This window comes from Acanthopagrus latus, chromosome 23 (genome assembly GCF_904848185.1).
Source record: "Acanthopagrus latus isolate v.2019 chromosome 23, fAcaLat1.1, whole genome shotgun sequence".
In the NCBI taxonomy this organism is placed as follows: domain Eukaryota; kingdom Metazoa; phylum Chordata; class Actinopteri; order Spariformes; family Sparidae; genus Acanthopagrus; species Acanthopagrus latus.
The window spans coordinates 5,550,732-5,570,414 of record NC_051061.1 but is presented as its reverse complement, the minus strand read 5'-3'; the positions used below and the strand labels follow the sequence as shown (position 1 = coordinate 5,570,414).

Sequence of the window (19,683 nt, the reverse complement as noted above, 5' to 3'; positions counted from 1 at the left end):
CAGGATGTGACATATCTGTAACATTAGGTGCAAACTCTGCAATTACACAACAAAACAAAACCTTGAAAGACAAACAGGGACAGAACAACTGTAGAATGAGCTCCTTCACAAAAGTTCCTAAAAAACACTAAACTCTTCGCTCCAACTCAGAGCAGCAGCACTCAGTCATTCCCCCATCTCTCCTACTTTTCACCTGTGTCGTTCTATCTTATTCTCTTCCAGTTTATTTATTTTTTTTCATCCTCTCCTCTTCCTCGCGTTCCTCCCAGCGGAGACGTTCTGTTGCCTCCGCCTCTCCCTCAATCTCTCTCTCTCCTCCTCTCCAGCGACTTTTAGCACTTTCCCCTCTTGTCGCGCTGTTGGAACTTCCTCAGCCGGCGGCCCCACAGGTCCTTCCAAGGGATGAGCAGGCTTCCCTTGTCGGCCACCACGCCGCTCTGGCCGGGGGAATCGTCGTCCGTGCCCAGGAGCAGGTACTTCCTCCCGGGCTTGATCTTTGGGCATTTGCAGGCCACGTCCTTGGCGCGCACCCACAGCAGCTGGTCCCCGCGGCGGATGCGGTGCTCACCTTGCTTGTAGACGGAGATGATGTTGACGGTGAACTTCCACCACTCGCCCGCTTTGTCCCCTTTTAGAACGTGGACTTGGACAGCTGGTGAAGGAGAGGGGGAAAGCTGGGGTTAGATCACCTGCATGAGAAGGTCATTCGTGAGTGTCCAAACGAGGGATACTTGTTCCCCTTGTACCCCAGGGTATACTACTGTAGCTTAATATATCCACATTGTAAATCAGATGTCACATTTGAGCACCACAATACCATCTAGAGTGTTAGCAAACCTATTTAGGTAAAAGAAGGCTAGTGTGGAAATGGCTGAAATTACTAAAAATAGGCAGTTGGCTGAAATAGAAAATAATTAAAAACCTAGGTGAAATATTTTGCAAAGTAAAAGACAAACAGCTGAAGAAATCTGCAACAAGTCCAAGCCCTACTGCATCAAATAGTCAGCTAAAAGTAAGGGGGCCTGGGTAACTTAAAGTTAAGGATCAATAGCCTCGTTATGAGTACATGCATAAATAGTTAAAATATTTTGCTAAAAGTAGGCTAATGGGTTAAAAGCGTAGTTGGAACAGTTGGCTAAATTTGGAAGATAGCTTAAAGTAATTAATAAAGAGGCCTAGTTAAAGCTCTTCAGCAGACGTCACTTCTGTCGCACAGTTGAAACGTCACACATCAACGGCTGTTGTGGACTGCGCGTTTGTCCGTTATTTTATCTCTCAGCGCAATGCATGATGGTTGCTTGTTTAGTGACCATCAGTTGTACACTACTTTAAACGATGCATTGTGGGATACTTTGAGTCCACTACATAGGGTATATTAATTACCACTAGACATTCGGACAGCACTACAAAATGGCGTACTCACTATGTAGCACACTATCCAGGGAGTATACACAGCCTAAAAGTAAAGAATGAATTGTTGAAATAGCCTAGTTAGCCTATGGCAGTGAGCTAAAACAGTAACGCATAAAAGGTTTCAATGTTGAGCTAAATCTAAGAGACCAAAAGAAAAAACTGACCAAAAAAATAGGTATAAAAATAATGTGTAACAATATCAACTTATAATCCAAACTACTGAATACGTCCATTTTAAAACCAGTCAGAAGAACACACTTGGAACATGCTGTGATGGTAATGAAGGGGTACTTGCTTTTTAAGTGTTGGCATCTGTCTGAGGCAGCAGACAGATGCCAACACTTTTATACAACTTTGTATAAAAGCTCCAGTAAAACCTGCTGTATAAACATGACCCAGAAATTTCCGACTTTGTTGCGTGTCACCGCTGCCTCCCTTCATCTCTGACCTTTGACCTTTCCTTTTTGTGCTCCTGAGCATTCTCCCTATTACAGCAACAGTTGCCATAGCACTCCCTGTGTGAAGGCAACGCTTCCTGATGGAGAACATCTGAAAGCACACTTCTCTGTGAGGGGCAGAGAAACGCTTATCCTCAGGGTGGCCAGGCTCACAGTGGAGGTGATATTGGGTAACACACGCCCAAAAGAGAATTTTTATGGAAAAATGGCACATCTGTTAACGATATAGGCCTTAATCCTAAACAAAATCATTTCCAATTGCTCTATCAGGTGTTAAACTGGACTTGGAACATCTGAACATTAACAACCTCTGGCTAAATCAAGCCCAACCTGGTAACTATTGGAACACCACTTTAATTTTCATACCAGGAAATTAGTAAAGAAACTCCCCTGCACGGATTCTCTGTCGGATGGAGCAGCTATTACGTCATCACACTGATCGCTCCAAGAGGCAAACAGCTCAACAGCGATGGAGCTAATCTGTGCTTGAAGTGAAGTGCTTTACCCCATGGGTTTAGCTTGGAATGTGCTATTAACGTTTGAGTGTGCGGTGGGGGGGCTCGCTAACAATTGTGGGACCTAATCGAATCTGGAGAAGATTGGATCAGACGATGGGAAAGACGGTCAGTTGGTAACGCGTGTGAGAAATCTCCTGTTTATCTTCCGCCTTTAATGCTCAAACCAACCTTCTTAATGATAAAATCCAAAATGTACTTCGAGGTAAGTCGGTCTTTCTTTGCCTCCCTGGCTGAACATGATCACTTTAGGTGTTCATCAGTCGACGCCTACCGCTGCCAAGAACGAGGAGAACCGGAGGAGCGGGGTGTTTGAGTATGTGTGTCAATGCATGGTGTGAGCAAATTGCACACAATTTCAGAAGAAAGAAGGTTTGTTGGGCTGAGTAGAGCGAGCTCTCACAGCCCTGCCATTCATTGCAGCCCTCTCCTTCATCCAGACACATAAAGGGTGTGTGAGAGGAGGGGGAGGAGGAGCCACTATTTGTCTTCCCAGCCACAGAAAAAGTTCCAGGAGAATCGGGATGTGTTTCCGACCTCATGAGCTATCCGGGTTCTGCTCCCAGAGCCCCATCCAACTTCACAGCGTGAGAATCCAGGGGAGATAGCGCTCTCCTCTCCGGGCCGAGGAGGAGACTCGGTTACAGCATGCTGGCTCGGTCCACCTCTTTTCCTTTCTTCTTCAAGTATGTTCTCAGTCGGCGCCGTGTATTTAAACACACACAAATCCACACACGCACGCACCTTCGGCCTCTTGGTTTGAGCTAAGTGGCCACCGGAGAGAGACTGAGAGCGCGGGGTCAAACAATCTATTACAAAATAGTGCGTGCTGACACTGTTTGAGTCGTCAGACAGCGAGGGAGAGGAGATGAGTGCGAGATGATCCCGCTCCTGCACAATGGCTGCCAATCCAGCCTCCCTCACAGCCAGACTTCCCACTGGGTTTATCTTCTTTGGGCAGTGTGCTGCAGCTTGACACTGCATGCCACCAACAAGCAAGGGCTAATGAAATTAGAGCTCGCTTAATTACCGCACTGAGGCCCCTGTCCCCTCTGGTTATCAGCGGAGTGAATGATCAGGGACCTGTTACCCTTGGGTGAACGCAGAGGGGTGTCCATGGAGGCTGGGGGGCCCTGTCTTTGAGCACTATCCCGGAGCGTCTGTAAACACGCGGCCCTTTGATTCATTGTCCTCCTGGTGGCAGGGAGAGGGAGGGTGTGTGTGTGCAGAGGCGGGTGTCAGGCGAGAATATAATCCCTTTGTGTCCGCCGTCGCCGTAGCTACGGCACTGATGAAAAACAAAAATTGAATAAACAAAACATATTTCTTTCTCTCCGGGGTGGCAATCCGTCACCGTCTGCCTAATTTACCACCTGTTTGTGCCCCGAGGAATGCTCGGCGCCGGCAGAGCGCACAACTGTGTTTAAACAGAGGGCCCCTTCCCGTGACCCCCGGGGGCCTGCACCACCACTCACACATGGGGGTTGTGGCCCCCCGAAGAACAGAGGAGAGACTCTGAAGCCCCACAAAAGCGAGGCGACAGGCCTGAGAAATGAATTATACAGAGGCAGGGGGAATGCATGCTAAGCAATGATGTGTGCCATACTGCCTCAGCGCAGTTCAGGCAGAATCATCTGCTTCCAGACTTTTTTTTTTTTCAGGGGAACTTCAGAGAAAACCGACAGGAAACGCCCGCTTTGCTTGAATCAGACTGACTGATTTATAGATGCAGGGCCTGTCTCAGCTCTGACGATTAAGATTTAAGTCACTGGAAATATGAATAATGGCTGCGTTTGGCTTCCCAGCAGAATGCAACAAATGGCCTGAATTACTGTCTACTCAGCTGTAAGAGGGAATAAAATACGTTTGGCCGGTTTTCAGTTGGATGCTGTTTAAAGTATATGAAGTGTATGTTTTCCTGACAGACTGATGAAGTTTCACCGATGATTATTTTGAATGGGGGACAAGTTCGTCATCTCTGAATGAACTTAACACTCAGGGAGCCGACAGGCTTCCAGCAGAGCTAATAGTGATGGCAGTTGATGGTAACTTATTAATGCACAAATGAAAGAAACATGAAAGACCAGAAGCACACATTTAGGCCCAATCCCAATACACTCCTTACCCGTATCCCTTTGTTTTGGACTTTTACTCCTAAAGTTATGGTGTCCCGATTCTTGTAGGGTTAGAGGGGAAGGATGAAGTCTTGTAACGTTGCCCTCCAATCGAAGCATTTTCAGAGGCACACTTCAAACCGAGGCCTATGGGAGCTCTCTGTCATTTTTTGGTATCATGCTGCATTTAGCTGCTTCCCGGATGGTCCCATTTTCAGAGTTGGGAAGCCATTTCCAACTTTGGTTGTTTTCATGTGCATCCCATTGGAAATGTGGGAGCACTTTGGACACCAACAAGGAGAATGATTTTATTGCTCAGCGCATTTAAACAGTTGACAGCTGTTTCTAATATGTGAGTGACAAGGAAGAGCAAAGGTAATGATTCAATGTCTACACAAAACATAACTTTGGTAAAGGTTACCGTCAACCCAGTGTTTACATCCGTCCGCCATTTTTCAGCATCATAAGACGTCAACGCTGCAACTCATGTACCAAACATTTATTCGATTTCCTGAGTTTGAGATGCATTCACGTGATTTTTCCCAGTCAGAAATACGTTTTTCCCCATAATTCTATAGTCTTGGTCCTGATTACAGGAATAAAACATCCACCTTACTGGCTATCTATGTAACGTAGCAGCACAAACCACTGATAAGTGGTAAGCCTTCGACGCTGTGTTCCTTTATATTTGATCACTTGATTTTATAGCGTGAAGTTGTGAATTAATTATGAGAATCTCTTCTATCTCAATCAGATAAATGGCCAGTGCCGTCGACATCATACCACGATTGCCACAGTAACGTGAGAAGGCGGCATAATGGATTTTTCCAGTTGTGTCTGTTTGCATAAACGCCATCAGCGACTACTGACAACATATGAAGGACTTGAACAGTTGTCGTATTTCATAGGGGGAGATTTCAACCACTGCTCCCTGTAACTCTGTAATGAGGGGCCAGGGAGCACTCGAAGACGAGGGGTAGGGTTGAAAATTGGAAATGGGATTGAACCTTACTGTGTGCTTAGGGGATACAATACTTGGCTGAGAGGACAGTATATCCTGTGTCACATTGGATCTGCCTCAAAGGGTTCTTTTTTTTCTGCCTCTGTGGTTTACAGATGTGGATCCACCAATAACACATAAAGCATTATATTGAGATGATTAATGGTGCAGAAAATCCAAAGAACGGAGTGGATCATTTGATATGTGAGTGAAAGTAGAGCTACACAGTGGGACAGTGCGATGAAAAAAAAACATAATCGACTGCTGCACTCCGTTACGGCCCTGTATCCTCCTGGGTTGGAATTACAGGTATGATGCTCCTCGAGTGTTGTGGTTTTGTGTCTGAGGGATAACGGATCGGCATCATCAATCATACAACATCAGATGTCCTTCTTGTGCTAACTTATTGGTTGGTGGTTCCAATAATTTCGTTTCAGACCCCGTAACGTGATATTTATTTGCCTGCCGCGGCTCTGTTGGATGTGTTTGAGCCGCGGCACTTGTTCTGTGGATTCAGTAACGACATAATGTGTTTGCTGTGTGTTTTGGCTTCTCTTATCAGTTTGGGATTTGCTCTGAAACGGCTAAAGGTTTCTGCCAAATGCCTCAGGCTGACTGTGCTGGACAAAGCTTATCCACCATTACTCCTGCAGTCTGTTCCTCTTCTACGGGCTCTGCAGTGTCCACGGGGGTGCAAGTCTACCATGTGTTTACCATAGTGCAGACATCCACACTCTGACTCTTTTACGACTGGCCAGAGAGGAGGCGCTGCGAGCCGGGAGGAGCGAAGGCTTTCACTCCAGGATAGTTACACATTCTAAGGTTATTTAGGGAGGTTAATTTTTTCAAAAAGGCCTCAAAGAAATATTCAGCTTGTTCATATTTCACTTGTGCGAGCTGCCAGAAACAAACTGTTGTTGGTCAGGTGTAGGTTACTCAGTAGGTTAAAGGAATAATTATGAGAAATACGTGTGTGTGTTTGCTCTCTTGCCAAGTGTTGGATGACAAAATCGCTGCCACTCTTGCCTCTGTACGATGAATATGTATTCGGAAGCCAGCAGTCGATTAGCTTAGCATAGCATAAAGTCTAGAAACAAGAGGAGATTGCTGGTCTGTGCTGTCCAAATGTAACAAAATCAGTTTTCAGCCCCTCTGAAGCTCACTAACTGACACATTATATGTCGTTTTATACCTTGAACGGGAAGAGGGTCTGCCAGGGAGCCAGAGGAGACCGAGTCACTTCATCTGGTACATAACGCCTGTAAAAGGGCACGTTGACATCTTCCTCTTCAGTTTTTGTACTTACAAATACACTGTGTTGGAGCTACTATTAAGCATGTTATGTTACTGTGTCAGAGTCAGGCTAACTGTCTTTATGCTAAACTAAGCTAAGTAGCTGCCGATGCCAGCTGCATGTTTACCCGGCAGATATGAAAGTGGTATCTACCTTCTCATCTAACTCTCGTCAAGAAGGCAAATAAGTGTATTTTCCAAATCGTCTGCCGTTTGCTTGTCGCTCTATCCACGCTTTCTCACTTTTAGGTATTTTCTCAAAAGGGGAAACTCCATTGCCCTGGGAAAGTCTTTTCTTCCCTTTGCTTCAGTTAGCAGACAACCCCACTCCTTACCGTGAACATCTGGTAAGGACTGTGGCTAATAGTACATTCATGTGGTGTCGGGATAATGAGAAAAATGAGTTGCCGGCTGGGAAAATTCAAATGAACGCCCCCTCAAGTTGGAAAATGACCTTGGAAAGTCGCCGGAAACTTTGGTACAGGACGTGCCGACTTTGACATCATGAGCACAGAAACATGGCGGACGAAAGCAAATGTGGGGTTGACGTAGTGCATGTCAACTTCTTTGCTCACATGAAAATTGAGACGTGGTACTAGGTTGTAACTGTTATTTACTGTCCACGTAAAGTGACCTAGATTGGTTAGAAAAGTTACACATCAGCATTTACATGATAACACGTCAGGTACAGCGATACGTTCGTAGTTTTAGAGAATCTACTGGTGCAGTAACACATCTGGAAGAAGATCACTTTGTATTTGAACACATCGTCTTTGTTTCCACAACTCTGGACATGGGACCATCTGAGGAGCATGTGATATAAATAAATATAAATCTATAGATCATTTTAGACAGACAAGTTAAGACTCTGTTTGATCACAGCAGGGCTTGGCTCCATTCTGTTGCTTCCATCCCTCTCTGTGATCTGTGTTTCATAGATAAATGGTCACATAATACAGGTGTATGGCCCGGCCTGTCTCTGGAGTGTATTTCTGCTGCTGCATGGCTGTTCAGCCATTCAATAGTAATTTGATTGAGGCTAAATGATACCTGCTGCATTTGCGCAAGGCCCCTCACTTGACTCAGTGTTATACTCGTGCTTCTACTTGATGACAGAAAACCGGAGAGATGTCAATGAAAACACCTGTTCTGTGTGATCACATCAGCTGTGTCAGCATAAGAAACGAGCAGTTACAAGTGACAGAGCGTTGGCCGACTGTCAAATGTCCTGAAAGCCTCGGTTCTGAGGGATGGGAACTGTCTGCGTGATGTGTGTGGAAGCCCACGAAAGACAAAAAATAAATGTTTTCAGATCGATCTGAATTTGGAGGACACTGCCTCTGGCTGTTTAAGCAAGCCATCGCAGAAAACCAGGGTGTGGAGTGGCTCTGCCCGGGGTTTGATTAATTGAGACATCTGACCTCTTGACTGCTGGCTGACGTCTGGCGGCACACATTCCTGCACACTGGACTCACTCACCGTAGTCTTTTTTACAGTACTTCTTCATGGTGATCTTCATCTTTCCCTTGGAAGCTTTACAGTGGGATTCGCAATCTAGGGAAAAAAGAAAAAGGATGGGAGGGAGGGACAGAGTCAAAGTTAGATGGCTGCTATTAGAACTGTGTTTCAGTATCATCAGTCTTTAAATGCGGTCCCTTGCGTCACACTATTTGTGGCCCCGGAGTCTCTGAGGTGCCTTCAGAGTGCCACTGTGAAATGGATTATGGCACACACAGATCCTCCTGTGTCCGTCAACACACCCCTACTATACTCCTCCCAACTTTTCCACTCCAGCCTGCTCCCTCGTCAGTGTCCTGGCATGCATTGTGGACGCTCCGAGGGCAACGGAGGTCAGCCCGGCACAAAAGGAGGTCACGGGGGGGAGAATTAGCCAGTGACCTACAGAAAATTAGCGGGGAACCCTGAGCGGCGTCTAGACCGCATGAGATATGAGACTAAATGTTCTGCGGTCCCCAGGAGGCCTTGTGATTAATGTCTTTGTGATGTATCCTTTACACCCGTGTGTGTGTGCACCTGGGTTAGCTCGCCACAGGGCTTTATCGATGGCCACTGCTGTCGTGCTGTCACTGCGCCAGGTACCTTTTGTAATGAGGGGGTGTTGTTGGGACAAGAGGCCAAACTGAAAATTGAAATCATTTGTTCCCTACGCTTTCCACTGACTGACACAAATTGGAACCAGATCATCTCCGAGTGTCGCCCCCCCCCCCCCCCCACCCGTCTCTCCGCCTCTCCCAAAGCAATAAGCCTTGTGCTCTTTTCTGGGGGGTGGGGGGGTGGGAAAGCGGGGCTGGGCAGTCTGAAGAGAAAGGAGGGGGCAGTTGAGAGAGAGAGGGGGGACCTTTCAGCTTGCCTGAATATGGACAAACTTCATTATTTCTTCCAGCCCTCTGTCCAGTCTTCCCCTTTCTTTCCTATTATACTCCGTGTGAATGAGGTTGCCTGGGTAATGATTGAGGAAGAAAAAAACGCCCCTCTCCTCCCTCTCAAAAAAAAAAAAAAAGAAAAAAAAAAAGAGCGGTTTGGGACGTGGGATGAGGATCGAATTCATGTATGTAGAGAAAGCATTTCTGGTGGAATGCCGGGGCTGCTTTCCCGGCTGGCGGGAGAAATAAGAAAAGAGGAAATCCCAAAGTAAATGAATTTGACGAGTCCATATCGAGCACGCCTGATTTCCATGTAAATGAAGTGCTGAGGGCGGGGGGCCTCTTTATCTCCCGCTGGCCCCTGGGGGCCTTTATCATACCTCCCTTTGATAGCTGACGTTGCCCATTAGCCCCCTAGCGCAATCGCCGCACTGGGCCATTACACCCGCAGCGCTCATTAAGGTCCAATCTCCTGCTGCGAGGACAAACGCCCCCTTTGTGTGTCTCTGCAGCAGTGCCACGTTCATTCTGCGGGGTCCCTGGGGACCACACTGCTCCTAATTTGGAGGGTGGTGACTGTGTGGAGTTTTCTGACAGGAGTCCAAACTCCACACAGCCTCGGCAGTCACTATAGTAGGAAGTGGGACTCACAACAAAGCTGAATGAAGTCACTGGCGCCACTCTCATCAGACACTGATCGATGATCGGGGGTGACTCAGCCTATTTAACTAAACCTTTATCATGGTAAAAACTAATTTATTCACGCTAATTTAATAAACACCTAAACCTCAGAGGCAACAGGTTAACAGTCTATTTGCCCCTGTCTTATTTCATTTATGAATAGTCACCCCAATCAGCCAGTAAAAGGCAGAGAGCTGCAGGTAAATATTTCTATTGCACATCGTCTGATGTGGAGACCCATGTCAGAGCACACGAACAATAGGGGTTTCGGGCAGCGCTTCACTGTCAGCGCAGCCAGCCTAGATTGAAATACAAACTGGTGCAAATGAAGCATGTAATCAGATTAGGGCCGAAACCCTGGGGAGGCTGCTGGGGCAGGCTGGGAATACAGGCAACAAGGCCACAGGGAGAAGTAGCTAAAATATCTGGAGTTTACATCAGCGGCTGTCAGACCTCACTGACTTGTGTTTGGTTGGGGGGGGGGCTGTGAGCAGATGGAAAAACTTGCATGTGCGAGAACTGTACGATTACCTGCACGGAGGAGCAGTTACATCAAGAACACATAAAAAGAGAAATAACACTTACTCGTGCAGGTGAGCTTGAAGTTGGAACAGATCATAAAAATATGACTTTAAAGGGGCACTTCAGAAATTCAAGCTCAGAATGTTACTGTTTACAATATAAATAAGATAGTGACACGAACTCAGAAATATTTATTTTCTCCATAACTCGAGCTGGTCTCAGAGGAAAACAAGGTCCCCAGAACACTGTTCGAAGCTAGAGAGGTGGCAGGGTCCACCAAATACGAACACAGTTAAACAGTATGAAATTTTGTTGTCCTTTGAGGTCAGTTTGTTTTTAGTTTATTCAGTCGTTGAAACAAAGAGATTCAGTTTAGGCGTTAAAAATCACTCAATGATCTTTTTCTCCTGATTAAAATTTCTTCCCAACAACTACATGGTGCTCCTTTAACCCAAGAGACCTTTTGTGTTGTTTGTTGTTCTAAAATCAGAAGAACAGACGATGTGTTACTGACCTGACGGCTCCTCGTAGCTGCTGTAAGACGCCGTCGGAGATGCCACTGGGATCTCTGTGACAGACAGAGGAATAGATTCAGATTTTCAAATGTCATCGCCTTCTAACGCGCACTGGATAAAACTTATTGTGATGAGGAATAAATGTAGCTCAATTTCCTGGTTATTCTCCGAAGAGCATGCGAGAACCTCAGAGTCCATATGCATTACACTTAGGGATGGATCTAACAGGATGTCTCGTTAATGAAAGCTGATTCTGACACGCAGATGTGCTAAAACATGTGCATCGAGACTGCGAGTTTCCTACTCATGCTCCGCTCCCTCCTGATTGTGGTATGTTGTAAGCGCGGGGAGCCAAGGCCGCCGGTCTTGTTAAAGTCATAGCTGGCAGGGAGCTAGATATCACAAACATTTAATATCGTTCTATTAAACCAAAAGACATTATCTCAAAAAATATACGAGAAACCAAATATATTCTCCTCTTCGAGAGCCCCGTTTCCTCCAACTTTTACACCACATTTGTTAGCTTCCCAACAAAATTAAGGGAATCCTGTTCCAACAGGTTCACCGGTTTAAATTATCGCTGTGGATCCTTGCCAAACATATCACTCCCGGGTCCACGGAGACCATGTCCAATTTCCACACATGACTTTATCAGATGTGTCAACCCGAGCCACGGGGTGGACAACTGGTGGCGTGTACGCGTCCTGCCAGACATCACTTTATCTTATCTGTCCGTGCCAGCCAGCTACTTGATGCTCCTCAGCTAAAGCAGCTAGTAGCGACCCATCTCTGTTTCTGTGAGGCGTTGGCGTTTATTGCCGAGGGGCCTGGAATCTGCAGGCAGCAGATACAGCCAATAAACATATCAGCCATCATTCCCTTGGACTCGTTCTGGGGATTTATTGTGAGACGGACTGTTAATGGTGCTGAAGGCACACAAGGCCATGTTAGGCAAGCTCTAATGGTCTGTTTATCCAGGCTCTGCTTTAAACAGCCAAAATATCTATCCAAAATATCTCAAAAATAACACAAGATGAGTGTGAGCCATGCATTCGTGCATAACAAGCATGTCCTCTTGTCCTTTTTCGGGTCTTGTCCTGAGATACTGAGGGACTTATCAGGATTTGCTTTTGCTGACAGAGTCCAGGTATCGCAGCTCGGACAGGAGGATTTGTCTAAACTGTAGACACTGTCGCATTTATAGAGTCTAATAATATTTGTCTCGATTCATCTTAATGGATCCCAAATACTTAATAGATGCACTGATTTAAATTTGAATTCATTGAAAGAAGGGCGGTAAGCTCTCCACCACTATTATTCAAACTCCTCAGTCACTGAGTATAAAGTGCTTCTCAAATGGGCAGTGGGTTGCAGAGAGTCGATGACAGGAGTCGATGGTGCAACATCCTTTGAATAAACTGTGTGAACTTGTTGTCCTGTTTGTGACCAAGCTAAACTAATGTGTATGCTCACTTTATTTGGCCTCTTTAATAACTTGTTATTGAACAATATGGTGTACAATGATAAACAAAAGCTGCATTAGACGGCTAACTAGGCCAGAGAAGTAGCCACTGCATCACTGAGCTCTGATCCCAAATATTTGGAAAAGATACACACATTCATTTCTGAGTAACACAAAATGAATGAGCTACATCAGTCTCGTAGGTGGTGTGATTGGTCCTTAAGTGTGTGTGTAGGTGAACTCTTTGTAGGGTACCAGCATTTTAAGATAGTTTATAAGTTATACCATTTTGAATAGTAGTAAATACATTATTTTTTTCTATATAGATTTACAGGTCATTAATAATCCATTCTGACATTACAAAGAAAAAACAACCTTTTGTGCTACCACAGTGAGGAGTGAGCCCCTCGGGTGGTGGATGTTAGCTTCTTGCATTTCAAGCACTGACTCTTTAGCTAACATTCATCCTGATGGTTTATCTGAGAGTGAGGAACTCACAACCTGAAGGCTTGTTAGAAGGTAATTCAGTCGCTAATAACACAGTGGTGGTCGAACATACTAAAGCAACATTATGCAGAAACTGGCTCTTTGAGCAATTTCTGAGTGCAACACCACTGTCATAAATGCAAGTCAAGGTTTGTAACAATTTGTCAGATGTAATGTAGGTGCTGATTACAAACACAGCTCATTTATATCATAACTATGTTGCCTGTTGAAAACTTCAATCTTGAGGTAAATAATTTGATGAACTGGCATTGAATGTACGAGCCACATCAGTCTTCGTGGCAAACAAAAGGATGTACTCCGGCCAAGTAGATTTTTTCCACAACCTGGCAACCAAAAAGACTTCTTATGGTAGGCTTATCATTACTGATCTATAAAGAACATATATTACTGGCTTGTTAACATTAATACAATTGTGTAAACTATTTGAAGTAACAATGTGCCTGATGCCCTGAAAGAAGTTGTTGTTTGTGCAGTGAACACGGATTACTATTCTCTGGATCAGGTCACTGTATGTAGAGGTGGTGCGAGTCGGCCTTACTGATGCAGGGGGCGATGGGAGAGCGGCTCTGCTGGTAGCCCTTGGCGCAGCGGTTACAGGTGATCCCGGTCACTCCGTCCTTGCAGGGGCACTGACCTGTTGTCTGGTTGCACGTCTTCCCTGCTGCTCCGACCGGATGGCAATCGCATGCTGTGGAGGGAGAAGGGAGAAAATATAATAGCAGGAGAACATCAGGCCCGACTGCAGCCGCGTAAACAACTTGCAATGTGAAAAATGCGAACACGAGCGGTTTACAAAACCGGCGCTGTTAGAAAACAAATATCGGCTTTCAAATGACTGCAGCATGTCTCCGGTCTGTCCTCGGCTGCTGACTCTACGTATTCCATACAATAAAAAGTAATCTTAGCAGTAAAACCTTGTGAGAAATCACTCACATTAGAGCAGGCTGTGCTTTCCCTCCAGACCATCACAGATGGGGAACTGGGCCTAGCACCAGCAAAAAACCTCAATCAAATTACCCTGCTTCCCTCCACCCATTACGAGCTGAGGATTCTTCATTAGGTCTGCTCTGGAAGGCACGCAGAAGAGTAAATAACTTGATTAATTATATTTCCCTCTCGCCGCACAGTATTGCTCTACTGTGGGTAACACTAAATGTATGTCGGTATGTATGTGTGTGTGTGTGTGTGTGTGTGTGTGTGTGTGTGTGTGTGTGTGTGTGTGTGTGTGTGTGTGTGTGTTTAGCAGCGAATGTGTCTTTGAGCTCCTTGAGAGCCGGCTTTGTGTCCTCTCCACCGTCGTGATCAGACACACTGTGTGCTCTTCAGATCGAGTTTCCAATGTAAAGCTGTTGGGCAAAGAGCTCCCTGCAAATACCGCCTGAATAATGTTTCCCATTAATGGACGAGTGGAACTCACTTCAAAGTCTGTTTAAGCTGTTAGTTAGGGCGATCGCAAGTTAAATGTGAGAAATTCGTTCTCTCTCTTGCTCTCTCTCTGTCTTGTGTGTGTGTGTGTGTGTGTGTGTGTGTGCGTGCGCCAAATATTTACCATAAAGCCAGTGTTTGAAGTGGAAGCCCAGAGTCCCTATTAGCCCTCCATGTGTTCGATGTACCAGCAGAGTCATTTGAAATCTGCTTGAAGTGGTCCAGAGGAGGTTGGAGTTGCTTTTAGTCAGAATTTATGGCGCTTCGCTGGCATTAAAAAGACGCTTATTAAATCTAACTTCTTTGTTTTTCTTCGTCTCGATGGTGCATTGTAAAAAAAAAAAAACAAAGCTCCTCGCACAGTTGGAGAATTAAACCAAACTGTGAAATTTTTCGGGATCCAGGTCATTTCCTTTGAGAGTTAAACACGAGTGAGATCTTTACATGAAAATGAGGTGTTTAATGGAAAACTTAAAATGCAATAAAATGATCGATGACATCACAGCGTCGGCATCTCTAACAGTATCTCTGGCTGCTGCAGTGTGATCACCTTCCCAAAAATCAGTGAAATAATAATCTGAAACGTAAACTCCATTCAACAATGTTCATGTATGGGCATCAGCTCTAACAAATATTTTAAGGTGCGACCAGAGCTATCAGATCTTATACATAGAATCCAACATCATGAAGTCTCTGTCCTACATTCTGATTTAACATAAAATCACGATAACTTAGATGATTCTTTTTGTCTAAAGCGACTTACAATTAGTGCATTTAAAACATGTAAGAGGTAAACTGTCCCAGAACTCCCAACACAACAGAGTGGGTCCAATTAAACTCACCCAAGCTAAGGTCCTGCTTCAGGGAGATAGCCAATCATACTTAAGAATGGCCAGCGCTGCCCCAGACCCCCCTTCTGGACACACCCCTGCTGCAGGAGTAACAAAATCTCATTCAAAATGCCACCGACGCTGGTGAAATGTAAAATAACTAAAACACCCAGCCTTGGAACATAACTTTACTTAACAGTATGGTGTGTGCTTCAATCCACATGTTTAGTTAAGTAAAGAAAATGATCTAATAAAAAACTGCACAAATTTGCATGTCATATTGATGGTTCATTGATTCAGTATTTTTTTGTTCTCACTCTGGATCTGGTACCTGCAGAAAATGTAGTTAACTGTTAACTAGCATATTATCAAGGATCTTTTCACTCTTTATTCAAGTATTAAACTATTGTCACTTTAGATCTGCTGGCTGCACGATGTTAAGTTAATTGTTAAAGGTGCTACAATGACATACTTTAATGTGTAAGCTAGTTAAACTCAATACATGTCTTTGTAATTCCACCAAAAGCAATCATAATAAAAACTCATGAGGCTTTAACTACCATTATTTAAATGATATAAACTGGCAATGTGCTACTTATTTGTGCGTGTAACTGTTTTATAATCTGATAATGAATGCTTTAATTTACACTTATATAGTCTTTTTCATGTTAATAAGTATCTTCTGCCTATTGACTAATGCTTATTACAAGGACCTTAATGTAAAGTATCACTGTTGTTAGACTGCTGTTTCCTCATTTACAGCCTTTGTGCTAAGCTAAGCTAAACATCTGCTGGCTATAGCTTCATATTTACTGTACAGATGAGAGTGGTTTCAATCTTTTGGCAAAAAAAGCAAATAATCAATATTTTCAAAAATGTCAAACTGCTCCTTTAAGCAGCTGCACATTGTTCGATTTACTCTTCACTAAATGGACTGAATAAAGTGTCTAAGCAATAAAATATAAGAACACTTTGGTAATGGCAGGTAGACTGACAGTATTTCATACCACTGTAGTCCCCCAAAGCAAAACCCACAGCAAACCGGACACATTAATTAATTTCCACCTGTGGTGGGGGGGCCTGCGGAGCCGAATGGTCGCTGAGGGGATCGGAGGAGTGCGGTGCAGTGAACCATGTACCAGCCTCATCTCTGCGGAATCGCTGTGCCTAGTTAAAGGCTCAGACTGCCAAATGTACGAGAGGACGGGGGAAAAAAAACAAACTGTGAGGGGCGGGGGGGCGTGCACTGTGGTTCTCCAAGAGCCATGTTTACACTGCGCTTGATGAGGGGTGAAGTTGTTAATCTGGGAAATAAAGCATGAGGCATTCCATGCTGCCACAGGAGATGTAGGCGCTGTGTGGTGCGCAGGAGCCATTTTTTTATTTATTTTTTTTACATTTTCAACTATTAAGCAAATCATTGAGAGGACATTTTGTTGAGATGTGGAGTGTCGGCGAGGGGAGGGTGGGGGGTTAAAGGAATGGGGAATGAAAGCAGACTTCCTCCTGGCTGTGCTGGCACGGCGCTGTATTTCCTGTCCAACAACAGCAGAGTGGGATGGTTGGCTGATTTGAACAATAAATATAGCGGTTTCTAACTGATGTCACATCACCCTGCTTTTGTCACCTGAGGAGAGAGGCAGCAATCAGGCCGTCTGGGTTTGATCCCACAGCCCCGAGCCGGGCACATGTGGGGATCGGAAGAGGGGCTCGAAGTTTGTCAGGGTGCCGATCCAGCTGTTTGGAAAGACTTTGCAGAGATCTATGGACGTTGCAACATCATTAGGAAAAAGTGTTACGCTGGCCTGCTCCCAGCCTCGCCCCCCTGAACCTAACCACTCCCAAAGTATAGCTTGTGAAATGTTTAAGCTGGCAGAGTTCGGCTCGCAAAGAAACGGTTGTCGTTTTTTTTTTTTTTCTCCAGCGAGGTACAAATGATGGATCAAGCTTGTGTTGAATCCCAGCTCTCTGTTTGAAAGTGATCTCTGACTGTCTCTGATTTAAAGAAGAAAACACTTTAACAGGCCCTGTTGTTCGCCTCTTCTTTTTTTTTCTTTTTTCGTTTCATGCAAAGTCGAATGAGTCAGAGTGAGTTAGGAGGGGGAGGACTGTTGTGGCATGCAGTCGGAAATATCATGTTGCCGTTCCTGTGTGTGAACAGCCAGCGGTGCACCAAGGACAGGGGGCACCGGAGGATAGGCACCCTGACACCCCGTCACCAGCCAATCAGAGCTCGGCGGTGGATATTGCTCAAGACCGCAATGTGTGTGTGAGTGCCCAGACTCCCTCATTTGTCATTATTATGCGGTAAGAAATTGGGACGTGAGTGCGCAACAACATCCAACATTGTTTAGTAACACATGAGAAGTTTAAGGTTAATTTTCCCCATTTTGAACAGACTGTAAACAGGCTGTCCCCGTAGAAACAACAACCGCCAGCTCGCATTAACGTTAATGTTCGTCAGCGGCTGTGAGCAAACATTCTGTCACACAGACGGAGACAGGCATGGATATGCTCAAGTATTCGGTGCATCTATGGGATATTTTGCCGGTGAGTGTGCAGACGGACTGACTGAGTGACAGCAGCTTGTTTGCTCAGGAGTCCGTCTTTATTCCCCCGAGGAGCTGCGAGACAGAAGGAGCTCGGCTTTTGTTCCCCTCCGCACATTAATCCTCGGCCGCCTGCTCTCGAAAACCTGACGTATGTGCTCACACCTGTGTGTGCCGCGAGTCTGAATAGCGGAGGGGGACGATTAGCGAGTTGTTTCCACTGCTCCGCTGGGCGCGTCAGCTCACACCTCGGTCCTGGTTGTTATGCTTGTCTTGTCAGGGAACCGCGGAGGACCTCGGATAGCTGAGAGGCTGCACGAGTCAGCTCGCAGACGCCCAGACAGGTGGGCGCTTTTCTCCACGAGTTTTTTTTTTTTTTTTTTAAAGAATTCTTTTAATACCTGAAGTGTAATTTTTTTTAAATGGCATAGTGGTGAGAAAGAGTCTGCTGGCACTAAAACAAAGTTTACTTTGTTTCACCATCATCGTCTTTTTGTTCAAAGAGGCCACCAGAATCAACAAAAGAGGAAAGTTGTTCGTGCTGGCTTTAAGTAAAAGAACCCAAGTAGTTTTGTTATGCAGAAAACAAATGGACCCTGTGACTGAGCTGTTATTGTACATCATGTTATTCGATTGTTAATGCTGATGCATTGACTTGCAGGTAGCATTTTACTACTGTAGCTGAGTTCAGGTCCCATCAAAGGGGTCAAGGGGGAAATAGGAGGGTTTGTGAGATGAATAAGAAGACAACTATAGTTCTTCTTAATAGTATAGACAACTTAATGTTCATATTTTGGATGTTCCTTTAATCTTTGTTGTTTCCTATTTGGTGGAATTGCAAAAAAATGAAACTGACAAGGTGATCTTGGGTCTTTGAGTTGTTAAAGCTTTTCGGCTCGTACAACTTAAACTTACACTGTATGTCACAGTGAACAAACATTTAAGAAACGAGGTTGCCTGACAACCACATTGTACATTTTAGAACATGACATTACTTTTAAAAGTAAGAAAACCGGTTACCTCAGAATTGTCAAATTAAGAAGAATATTATATTCAAGTTTTAAACACTAAAACCTTTTAACAACATCAATGTGTCTACTTTACGTGGTTATTTTGAGTTTTAAAGAAAAGTCAGATTTTACGGTGTAGACGAAACCTCTCTGTCAGGCGTCATGAGCCAAAATGTGATTGCCAGTGAATTGCATTTTAAAGGGTTATCATGTAATTGGTACATCAGAGTTGCAGAGCAAATTTACTTGGTCACTTTCCACCACTTGAAACAGAGCACTGGTGAGAAGCACGTGTTTGAGACATTACTGTAAGCCTCCCTTTTCGAGGAAAGTGCTGAAACCGTGACCACACTCTTTTATTTAATAAGAAGTGCACTTTGAGAGCAGCGGTCACTGGGCGCAGACGGTGTTAGAGCCTCCAGCCTCGGTCACGTCCCGTTACCTTTGCAAGCCCTCCGATGAGAGATGGACTTGGTCATGTCCCGGTAGTAGCCCTCCTTGCAGTAGTGGCAGTGGCGCCCGGCCGTGTTGTGGCGACAGTTGAGACAGACGCCGCCACTCCTGCGGCCCGACAGCTTGTACAGCTCCATGTTGAATCGGCAGCGACGGGCGTGCAGGTTACAGTGGCACGCTGGGGAGAGAGCAGAGAGGGGAGGGTGAGAGTCTGACATTCTGCAGATCAGTTAGTCATGATGCCTTTTAGCGAAATTATACATTCATTATTTAAACAATCCCATGTGGCACGGCTGCCATGTGGAAACCATGTAACTCCAGTTTTGCTGATTTTCATGTTTTCCCTCCAGTTGCATGGTTACGCAGTCAGCGGAGAAACTCTAAACCCTTCGACTCATGAAACCAAATGCAGCGTCATCACGCTCAAAAACAGCGTTGTTTTTCTTTGCTCCCGACCAAGCTGACATTTTGGAAATTTGAGCTTTGTTTTCTGACAGCAATGAACTCAACACACAATATTTACAGGCCCTCCAATTTGCCGTTGCGGTTCGG

General features: G+C 45.0%; 1 protein-coding gene across 2 annotated transcripts in view; it reads right to left on the bottom strand.

Moving 5' to 3' along the window:
• Positions 1–222: 222 nt before the first annotated feature.
• The window catches only part of ntn1b (netrin 1b), a 45,340-nt gene continuing 25,879 nt past the window's right edge, over positions 223–19,683 (bottom strand). For both annotated transcript variants that reach the window (XM_037089194.1, XM_037089195.1), the window contains exons 3-7: positions 19,121–19,309; positions 13,403–13,552; positions 10,895–10,948; positions 8,273–8,347; positions 223–652 (exon numbers count right to left, since the gene is read on the bottom strand). In XM_037089194.1, the coding sequence (XP_036945089.1) occupies positions 333–652; positions 8,273–8,347; positions 10,895–10,948; positions 13,403–13,552; positions 19,121–19,309 (788 nt within the window). In that variant the 3' untranslated portion in view covers positions 223–332. The remainder of the gene's footprint in view (positions 653–8,272; positions 8,348–10,894; positions 10,949–13,402; positions 13,553–19,120; positions 19,310–19,683) is intronic.